At 36.4% G+C, this 11,839-nt stretch overlaps 1 protein-coding gene across 3 annotated transcripts; it reads left to right on the forward strand.

Moving 5' to 3' along the window:
* The first annotated feature begins 1,401 nt into the window (after positions 1-1,401).
* On the forward strand, positions 1,402-9,893 carry LOC117992815 (beta-1,4-glucuronyltransferase 1-like). 3 transcript variants are annotated; one of them, XM_034980526.2, is made up of 4 exons: positions 1,402-2,974; positions 4,378-4,498; positions 5,920-6,045; positions 8,482-9,893. In XM_034980526.2, the coding sequence occupies exons 1-4, from the start codon at positions 1,869-1,871 to the stop codon at positions 8,677-8,679; spliced, it is 1,551 nt and encodes a 516-aa protein (XP_034836417.1). In that variant the 5' UTR covers positions 1,402-1,868; the 3' UTR covers positions 8,680-9,893. The 3 variants fall into 3 exon arrangements, with proteins under 3 accessions (XP_034836417.1, XP_069362333.1, XP_069362332.1); XM_069506232.1 differs by lacking the exon at positions 8,482-9,893 and adding an exon at positions 7,586-8,466; XM_069506231.1 differs by lacking the exon at positions 8,482-9,893 and adding an exon at positions 7,565-8,464.
* The last annotated feature ends 1,946 nt before the right edge of the window (positions 9,894-11,839 follow it).

Genomic DNA, 11,839 nt, shown 5'->3' on the forward strand with positions numbered 1-11,839 from the left:
TCCTTCGAATAACGTTTATCTAAATATATAAAACGAAAAGGTTACTGACTAACTGACTGACTGACTGACTGATCTATCAACGCACAGCTCAAACTACTGAACGGATCAGGCCACGATCAGGCTGAAATTTGGAATACAGCTATTATGACGTAAACATCCGCTAAGAAAGGATTTTTGAAAATTCATCCCCTAAGGCGGTAAAGTAGGGGTTCAAAGTTTGTGTAGTCCACGCGGACGAAGTCGCGGGTATAAGCTAGTGATGAGATAAAGATAAATTGTGACGAAACGTAATATCCATATTTACTTGTCCGGGAAACATGAAAAGAAAGTTTAAATTGAGTTTGCGTGGCCTGCCTTTCAGACTTGGCACTCTTCAATTTTACTCCACGAGTTAAATTACATTTAAAAATACTCAAAACCCTTCATTTCCTCTCTACTTTAATAAACTTTCCAAGTGTTTTGCATCACGCAAAAATACCTTTGGTAATTTATAGATCGTGAGTATACCAAAAATATAATTTTGGAAACCTACATCAACATAACGTTTATTCAAGTAACTGTCAATTCAAGTATTCAAGTAAGTGTTGTCTGGTGGGAGGCTTCGGTCGTGGCTAGTTACCACCCTACCGGCAAAGCCGTGCCGCCAAGCGATTTAGCGTTCCGGTACGATGCCGTGTAGAAACCAAAGGGGTATGGGTTTAATAAAAACTGCCATACCCCTTCCAGGTTAGCCCGCTATCATCTTAGACTGCATCATCACTTACCACCAGGTGTGATTGCAGTCAAGGGCTAACTTGTATCTGAATAAATAAAAAAAAACTGGCAGAGTGAACTATGTGACTGGGAACTTTGCATCTAGATTATGACGTACCTACCTCCACTAAGACTGGAACTTAAGTAATTTTTTTTAAATAAAAATAGCGAGTAAACAAGCAGGCGGGTCACCTGATGTTAAGAGATTACCGCTGCCCATGAAGAACATTGGCAGTACCAGTAAGAATAAAACCCGCAAATTGCTATTGCGCTGGAACCATCTCTCATAAACAACGAAATGACGTCATTATGACGTTATTTGACGTATATTGAATTAAAATTCCAAATATCAAAAATATACCATTAGCTCGAAACTTAAGTCTAGTGCTGACGTCACTAAAATGGCGAGCACGCGCATTAGCAATTTGCGGGACTTATACATCCAAGCGAAGTCGGTTGGATCAGCTAGTTAGTAATATATTATGGTTATTACTTATATAATTTTGTTTAGGGATAGTTTGATGTTTTTTTTTCAATTTTTCTTTTTCAACAAGTGGTAAAAGTTTATAGCTACAGATATTGATTACTTCGAAGCACCTTTTGCGCATCGGTTTTGCGTTTCGGCGTGCGCAGCTGTCAAACTGATGTTTCTTGTCTAAAATGAAAACTATTTCAAGCAATTTTGGTGTTTTTGGTATTTTTATTGTATTAAATATAACAAAAGGGACTGTAAAAGCAGCAAATGTTATTGCCAAACAATAAAGTGTGAATAAACTTAACAAAAGTTATAAGTGTTATATATAATAAGTTGGTAAATTGTTTGTGAAAAATATAGGTTACTGTACCTACTTCGTAAACATCGATGTACGTAAATTGTTTGTAAATTGTGCCACGTAGTCCGTATACTCTACCGGCTACTTAACTTTTCAACAGTTTTCAAGATATCGTTAGAAAACTTTGCGTCATCAAGCAATATATCAAAATCTGGTGAGCTGATTATTTATTAACAAAGCAACGAAAAATGGGCAACAAGACGAATCGGCAGATGTTATGAGTTTATTTATAAAGGTACAATTCTGTAGAATTATTTTAACCTAAGACAATGAGCAATAAAAATGTCGAGATGCCTGCGCATATGTGGAGCTTACTCTTACCGTCTGTCACGAAGGCATTCAACCATCCTTCTTATAGCATCCTTCATACTAGTCCTGACGATAATCCTCCAGCTTTATGCCTACAGACATCAAGATATGCCTCATTTTGCTGCGAGAGTAGGTGACTTTGACTACAGACCTGGTGCGTTTCTAGCAGGACAACAGCCCAACGAAAACACAAGCTATTGCCACTTTAACTATGGCCTTCCAGAAAAACTCAATTGGGAAAACATTCTGGTGTACTCAACACCAGAAGGAGATTTCCAAAGTGCGTACAGAGTAATATACAACGCTGTACAAGGCACGGCATTTGCGAATCATTCAAAATATAATGCCGTGACATACGCGACTCAAGCGACCCCAGAATTTATTTACCACATTGCAGAAATAGCGAGATATTGGGATGGACCTATTAGCCTCGCAGTCTTTGTACCGAATTATGATATAGATATCACGATGCAAATTATGAACCAACTTTGTCGATGTTACTCTGCAATGTCGAAAGTATCCCTTCACCTCTTTTATCCTAAACGCTATCCTCCAACGCTGACATTGGACGTTTTAAAACCCTATGTTGTAACGACAGTAGAAACTTCAACTACTACTAAAAACACATCAACAGAAGAGCTATTGGCAAAAAAATTGGATCGGTACAGGAATTTGAACAACAAAACGAGGGCAGAGTATATACAATGGGTGCGAAAGAGGAAGATAGAAAGAATGATGGCTAGGATGCCGAAACAGAGCACTGTACCAAAATTAATATTCGATGACTGTTCTGGATTGGCAGATTTTTATATACAGACATTCAGACGGGAGAAAAGTTTGATATATCCAATAAATGTTGGTAGAAACGTAGCCCGAAACGCTTCTATGACGAACTATTTTATCGTATCGGACATAGAGTTTGTGCCGAGTGACGGATTAGCGACGAAATTTCTGACAATGGTAAGGAAACTTATGGGCGATAAGAAACGAGACGAGGGACGCATATTCGCTAAGACAGTCTTTGTAGTGCCGCTATTCGAAGTTGAGAAGGGGACGGAGATACCTCGCGACAAAGACACGTAAGTTGATAAATGAGCCTTTTAGTGTTTAGAGTACCTGCATGTACGAGCTATTGTACTTAACAATGGGGAAATGTACTGTGGGTGTTGATAAGCACCTTATCGTCCTTTTAAGGATACCCTTTTATAGTGCATCAAGTAAATGGATGACCCGTGTAACCTTATTAAATCTATATGTACATCTTTTCAAGTGGGATGAAGCTTTGAGCCTCAAATTTTGTGTGTTTTAAGTTTATATTTTGTCGTAATAAATATAATTTTGCGGGTTAAGAACAAGCGTGTGGGCGGATTCGTTTATCATTATTAAGAGTTTCTAAACATTTACGTGGGCGAAGGGTAAGATTACGTTCAGGCATAAATCATAGGTAGGTAAGTATAATGATTCTTTAGCGTCTATTAATACTTGGTTAAAATTCTTTATCTTAAATATTGTAACTTCGTCGTGGTTCATAACATTTTAAGCCGCCTACGTGGTCGTAACATAAAATTGTAACAAAATGAAGCGACAAAATTTTACGATAGATATAAAGGTTTGGTAGTATTAATAAAAGACCTTAATATAAGTCTATATCACTTTATGAAGTGACGATGCAGTCACAAATGGAATAGTGGACTGACTTGAAAGGAGTAGGTATATCCATAGACTACCGAAAAACGGTGTATGACAATTTATCGTTCATGAATACTGATCAGCTTTTTTCAGAAACTACTAAAGCCACCGCCTACTCATAGTCACTAGTTTGGATACACTGTGACTTTTTGAATTGTGTTTTAAGTTACTTTTGGAGAGAAAGTACTTTTGTAGAGTTTAAGACTGAAAAAATCTGATCTTCAGAACTTTTTCGATATTCCTTAATTATTGCTCTCGATAAAAACAGTATTATACACACTTCTCCTGTAACTTCGTAACAACGTAGGTAAGTCAAACTAAGGAGGTTCCGAGGCGATCAAGCGGCTTGAAGCACGTAGATTTTTGCTCGAGTTGAGCATTTTGACCATTTACAAAGTTTGCTTGATGCTTGAGTAAATCATTTACGTGCTTTTCGCGTGATTGATGTGATTTTTGCTTGCCGCGACGTTCGGACAGAGAAAAGTGCCGTTTACTTGATCAAGTCGTTTGACGGGTGCATAAAGCAGCTTGATCAAGCAAAACAAATCTACGTGCTTGAAGTCAAGCTACTTACAAGCTACTTTTAACAACTTGGAGTTAGGAACAGATTCTTTAAAGTTTTAGAGTAAGTCCATCGAGTCTGGGCTCGGCTGACTTGTCTCAGTGAGTCTTTGAAGCCTGATGATGAAGAACAGAGCTGGTCACAGATAGGTACTTCCTGATGTCTAACTTATTGGTGCGCTACTCATAAAAGCGCATTATTTTTTTTTTTAAACTATATTTTTATGAATAGGTTGGTCAGTTTGTTGAGCGACAACCGCGCCAAATATTTCCATCAGAAGGTGTGCGCTCACTGTCAACGGTTCCCTGGGTTGCAGTCTTGGCTGCTGCGACCATCGCCTACTGGACTTGAGGTTGGTGAAACACTTAAAGGAGATGGCCCAAAATTGCCCCAGAGTCGTTTTATAGTCAAAATACCAAGAGATCTAACTATATAACGTAATAATATTACTTTACAAATAGTATTTTGAAAGACATAAATAGGAACCTAGGAACTAGCGGGGTTTAAAAAACATTCTAAAAAGATGTATTTTCATTTTCTGTTATTGTTTACTGCCATTTTATTTACAGCTAGTTATTACCCCACTATCTAGGGTCAAAAATACTATTTATTATTAATTTACACAGGAAAACCAACCCAAAGGGAAAAGTTTCATCGTGACGCATAAACTTTTTTTTTTTGGGGGCAAACAACAACACAAACAAGAAACACTTATATAAGATGAAAATTAAATTAAAAGAGACTCACTAGCTCGTTGAAATAACGTATTAGGTACTTATTTCGAAATAAACTAAACATAATATAATCGGTATAAAAAATAAAGTGCTTTTCACTAAATATACTTACTTAGCTTCTAATAAAATAAAAGTTCATCCTATTTTGTAAAATCCAATTGGCTGACGTCTAACTCAGTGCCACTTCAATCAAGCCTGCCGACACACAGATACCTACAGCTTCCTTTTAGCATGGTTCGAGCGTTTAAAATATTGTTTGATGGATTGCGTGTTTTTAAAACGCCTGTGAAATATGAGTGTTTTATAAAATACGAGACTAGATTGCGTGTGAATGTTTAGGAAAAGTTTTTTTTTGTGATTTCTATTGAAATATTTTTGTAGGCCTATTTTGTTGTGGCTATGGAGGCTTTGATGACACTGGCAGGCATCAAAATGTTCCTACATTTGACGCTATGGAATCGCCTATTTTGCTTTGATTTCACCTCACCCATTGCCTAATATTTGACATATCTTCGATTCAGGATCAAATCGAGGATTCCCTCACTCTAGTTTACTCCGGTTAGGTCGTCAAATATTGATAAAAATTGATTTGTCATACCAGGCATCGCGTCGCGTAGAATGTGGTAGAGACTTGCAAGTTTGCGCAGGCCTTACAGTAGGTACGCTTAGTATAAAATTTTACGTCTCACCAAAGTTGCTACAATTCGAAAGTCGAAACACAATAACGTCAAAGTAAAATGAACCTAAAGAGCCTTGAATTGAAGTCAAAAATTCAATGCCACTGATTTTTATTTCGCAACGTTTCCGCTTGGAGCGCTGGCTGAAGATATGTAGAAACTTGAGCTTTAAAACAAAGCAGTTAAGATCCAGTTTACTATAACGCGGAAGTGTTTCGACATGTGTGTAAAACATAAAATCTAGTACTAAGCGTACAGGCATCGCGTCGCGTAGAATGTGGTAGAGAGTTGCAAGTATGCGCGGGCCTTACAGAGTTGTAACAGCTGCTATGTGCTTGTGAAATGTGAAGACTTATTTTCAGCCAATGCTGATCGCCCGGAGAGAGTACCCATATCACAGATGGGAGCCCTTGTACTTCGGCACAAAGAACGAGCCTTGGTACAGCGAGTTGTTGTCTTGGGAAGGACGGCAGGACAAAATGACTCAGGTGAATTCCTTTATTAGACTACGAGACTAGGAACAAATCTAGCGTAAAAACCCGTGCGGAGTTCCGTTATGTGTGGTATTGAAATATTAGGAGAGCTGTTTATGGGCGGATAAGACGCCATCTACGCGCGGTATTCAGGATTGACGTGGATTTTTTTACAACTTTTAGACTAGTGACGAATCTAACAAAATAAGTATCGTGCACCGAAGTTATTACGCACTGTAATATAATGTAACAACATATTTACACACATTATCTGCGTGGACAATTAAACGCCGTGCGCGATTTTCCAATAGACTTTGTTCCTCGTCTTACCACATCATATACCCACCTAGCCTTGCTATAAATTATCACAGATGAAATTTAATAACTACTTAATAATCTGTTAATTTTTTATTCAATATTCCAACTATATTTTCTTTTTGTTAATTGATTTTTTCTTTGCGTATTTATACTCTTTAGATACCATTTGGCAATTATATTGGTTTCGTATCGACTTTACACTTCGAAATAAAGAATAAGTAGTATCCTCATATTTAAATCAGTTCATAAAATTAATTAATCACAACACTGATTGTGTTCCTTATACAAAGCAAATCAAACGGCACTAAACTTTAGATTTACAACCGTCGGGCTAATAAAGTTTCTATTTCCTCTATTCTATTGTTTAGTTAATGAAGTTTCAGAGCGCTATGGAACTTTGTTGTCATAATGTCATAAAGCAATCGCTAGTTCGCGAATACAATGTTTAAACATCGTTTATTCGGCAATAAAGAGATAGGATGCATTGATGCAAGTGTAGTTCGACTTGTCTTGAAATTAGTTGAGTGAAAATTGTAGTTGCTATTTGATAGGACTTAGGAGTAAACTGATATGCACTCTGCAAAAAGAGACTAGAGGCGCAGCGTCTTTTTTACCCAACTACATCATCATCATCATCATCATCATCAGCCTGTGGACATCCACTGTTGGACATAGGCCTTCCCTAAAGAGCGCTACCACACCGATAAAAACTTAAACTATACCTTGTTCGTTAAGTCGAACTTATCTCGTTAGGGCGTTCTCTCTTTGCACAATTATTGTATACCTAGCAGTAAAAAAGACGTACTACGATTTTGACTAGTCAGTAAGTATACCCCACAGACCACTATAGTTTGTGGTATACCCTAAAAATGTAAAAGGTGCGTTTATGTTACTCACTACAAAACACCTTAAAGATTGCTAGATTTTGCGCGTGCCTTCGCCAATGACAAGGCGACGTAAAATTAATACTAAGAACAAAAGTAACGAGCACTAAAAGATACGATACCTGCACCGCACTAATGACAGTTAAAACACTGATATTTTGGTCGCAATTTGAACGTACCCTCTGTCCGTTCTAATGATGTGCGGTTTCTTATTTTTCTATTAGCTCGTCTCCTTGAACAGGGTATAGACTACATTCCCTTTGGCATATGTAAAATTATTTTTTAAGTTTATTTATTTTCATTTTGTATTTTAACCATCACCTATTTCTTAGATGCTTGAAATGTGCTTCCAGAAGTACAGCTTAGTTATCCTTGATGGAGGATTTCTGTGTCACATGGATCGGGTTGTATGCGTCCATATAAAGAATCAAACAAAGTATTGGACGGCCGTGTTGAACAATTACAGATACTATCAATTGGCTTTGAAGTATACGGAACAGTACAAATTTCTAGGCAGACAACCAAAATGCATTTAATTTTAAAATAACTACTTTTACATGTACTGAATAATATGTTTTTTTGAGTTTATTATACATGACTGATACTTTTTATTTGAGTTTTATTTTATTTTCTAATTTAAGTAAAACTTTTTATAGAACATTCAATTTCTGACTCTAACCTAAACGCCTTTAGCATCCCTAGCCCTACGCATTCGCACTGACAAAGGCATGAATTGATTCAATCCGTCAAATGTGTGAATGGATCTGTTTGCTAAATGCTATGGGCTCGTATTTACAGAAACAGTGAGTTTAGTATTTTAGCTGTTAATTATAATATTAGGTGGCGCATTTTTATTAAATACAATAATACAAAAAAAAATTCACTTTACAATTTGTTGGCTTCAGCTTAAACCATGTTGGTTTATATATGCTGGAGACTGGAGTCCTGAAATATACATAATTCTAAATTTATATATTTCTGAATACTAATAAATAATTCTAAATACTTTACCTACTATACTGTCGACCAACCATTCAACAGAAACTCCTCCAAAGTTCTTTTTTAATTCTTTCTTTTTAAATTTTCCTTAATTGAAAAGCCGGCAACGCATTGCCGGTTACTCGGGCGCTGCAAATGTTCATGAGCAGCGGTATAACATCAGGTGATCCGTATGATTATGCCCGCTGTTTTTATATAAAAAAATTAAATACTTAATATCAATATTGTTTTTGACTTATTCCACAACTAGATGTTAGAAATGTGCTTGCAAGAGTACAGGATGGTGGTGCTGGACGGCGGGTTCCTCTGCCACGCCGCCGCCACGAGGGTCAGCCCTCGACACAACCGGGCAGAGAGGATGAACCATAGACGCTACCAGACCATCGTCGCTTCGTTTAGACATAAGTATCAGAATAGACCCAAGTGTAAACTCATGTTTGGGAGTTAACTTGTGAACTACAAACATTTGTGATCGGGGGGTTCGGCTATTAGGCGTCTAAACTCTAAAGTTGGTGGTCTGTGCCTACTTTTAAAATGATTGAAACGAAATACAAGAATTATTTTAATATTGCCAATTACAAAAATAATACAGTGATACCTATTACTATTAGTTGCTATCTTCTTTCATCGAACTTAATCGAATATTAAGAATCTTTTAACCTAATAAGAACCGTTATTCAAAAAACAATAAGTATTATTAAAACTCTCTAAAGCAAACGATTTGCGGTCTTTGTTGTTCAGGATAATATTGATATTTAAAACAGATTGTTTAGTTTACATTTAAAGTACCTGAACCTTTCGGCAAGTTCAGAGTTGTTCAGAAGTCTGTGCTTTGTTAGAATTTTTGAGATCAGTACGCTTATTATAAGTTTTTACGTCTCACCGATGTTGCTAGAATTCGAGAGTCGATACAAATGTCAAAGTAAAATGAACCTAAAGAGCAAAAAGCCTTGAATTGAAGTCAAAAATTCAGTGCCACTGATTTTAATCTCGCAACGTTTCCGCTTGGAGCGCTGGCTGTAGATATGTAGACAAACTTGAGCTTTAAACAAGGTACTTAAGATACTTAAGATCCAGTTTACTATAACGTGGAAGTGTTTCGACACTCGAATACTATCAACGTTGGTGAGATATAAAATCTCATACTAAGCGTACCGAATACATTACGTTATTTAGGCGTTTGTTTTAAGAGCCAGTCTTTGTGATCGAGGATTATTTAGTGAATAAATTCATAAATAAACATTTTAGAATTCATATTAAAGGTGATTGGAGTGCCATGTTATTACCACTATCTGTGAATATCTTCATGAAGATAAAATATATAAATTAAACGTAGTTAAATTCATGTTTTTTATATGTTCAAGAATATTTGAAAAATATTAAGCAGGTAGCGAGTTGTTACTTGTTACAGGTACAGAATATTTTATTCATAGTGAAATAGGTTAATATTGTAGGTACTTAAATTACTATTATTATTGTGGTTCTATATTATTATTATGCAAGTGTATATTTAATGTTGGTACGGTCTAATATTAATGGAAAAATATTTTTATTCAACTATCAAATAAGTACCTAGATGATATTATAAGATAGTGTAATATTTTATAATTATTATCCTTTCTTATGAAATGCACTATAATTACGTCCTAATTGAAATTAATAAAATTTATCTTATAATATTATATGGAAATTGTTTTATTCTTAAAAGTTGCTATGCAACAAATACATATGATATCAAATTCAGTTACTTCTACGATTTGTAAGAAACATTATTTACTGAAAGCTTCAATACTCTAAAATTTTATTGCATCTTAGTATTCAACACATTTTCACGGGTCCATTTTTTATATTTTTATTCACATACAAGTTAGCACTTGACTGCAATCTCACCTGATGGTAAGTGATGATGCAGTCTAAGATGGAGCGGGCTAACTGAAAGTAGTATAGCAGTTTAATAAAACCCATGCCCCTTTGGTTTCTACAGGACATCATACGGGAACGCTAAATCGCTTGGCGGCACGGCTTTGCTGGTAGGGTGGTAAGTAGCCACGGCCGAAGCCTCCCACCAGACAATGAGAAAGTATGTTGTTATGATGTGTGTCTACGTGTTTCATGAATATTCGATTTCAATGATTAATTGACTATATTTATATTTTAATAAAGAGGCACAATTTGTTAGTTTGTAAGGTTTTATGTAGAGCTCTCTCCGGAACTAATGGTCCAATACTGAACATTCTTTTACTGATAGATAGTTAGCTATTATATACTCGAGCGCTATGGGCATTAGGCATATTACAAGTCACGTGGATGAATGGGCAAAGGCCAGTTTTGTTGATTATAAAAGTAAATTCAATATCGATTACGAGTTCTCTATTGTCTGTCAGGCATTCTTTCGAAATGAAATTCTACGTCTCCGTACCAACATGATATCTACGATAAAGGATATTTGTTTATTTATAGAAATGTGTACCACAGCGTAAATATATACAGTGAGGCTGATTTATCTAACGAATGGACTAAGAGCCAGCGTATGCCAGACCTTCGTTTTATTATAAAAGCTGAAAGTTTCTCTGCGTATTGTCCCCGACACTGGGCGGAACGTTTGTTTGGATCTTTCTTTGGATCATGGTGGCTTTGGGAGATAACAGGTAATAAAGATGTGAAAAATCTTACGTCAAAATATAAAGTTTAATTTTTTCAATTTTCTTCGGAATAGTATTAGGATATCACGTCATGCATTGCCACTGCCAGACACCGTACCGGAACACTAAATCGCTTGGTGGCAGGGCTTTGCCGGTAGGGTGGTAACTAGCCACGGCTGAAGCCGCCCACCAGACCAGAAATTTAGAAATTATAAAATTCCAAAACCCTACCAGGAATCTAACCCGGGACATCTCACTAATAAGACCACAGTGCTTACCACTGCGCCAGGGAGGTCGTCAAATTAATTAAAAATAATAATCTAGGTTCATAAGTTAGGAGGTTCTTATAATGCTGAGAGGAGACCCGTGCTATATGAAAATAAACTACTTACCTAATGTTTGTTCTGCTGACTTAGTTCTGCCGCTCGCATCGATATAATCCCTCCTTCGTTTCGCCCCGCAATCCGCATAGGTACAGCTCCGTCGACTAACTGTATAAAGTATTTCTTTAGGCTGCGATATTATGTATTTACCATTCATTCCAATAAACTGCCTTTTGTTTGCTGCTACCCTACTCGCTTATTTATACTTACTGTGGAATATTTACCTTATTTGCCATATCGATGTCGAATGAATGTATGGAAATTAAATGTATGGATCAATGGAACGGCTATTCCGAACAAATCCGTGTGTTGATCAGATTATAAATGTTGTATAGAAGCAGGCGTTACTTTGCGGAAGTCCATGATATACAATGAACCAAAAGCTTAATTTGCTGTAATCCGCTGAAACATTTATTCATTCATTCATTCATTTGTCTTCAGCGGATAACAGCAAATTAAGCTTTTGGTTCATTGTAGATCAGATTATAGTCTTTAAAAGGCTAACTGACTGAGTGACTGACTGAATGATTGACTGATCTATCAACGCACAGCTCAAACTACTGGACGGATTGGGCTGAAATTT

The sequence above is a fragment of the Maniola hyperantus genome, chromosome 22 (assembly GCF_902806685.2).
Source record: "Maniola hyperantus chromosome 22, iAphHyp1.2, whole genome shotgun sequence".
Taxonomy (NCBI): Eukaryota; Metazoa; Arthropoda; class Insecta; order Lepidoptera; family Nymphalidae; genus Maniola; species Maniola hyperantus.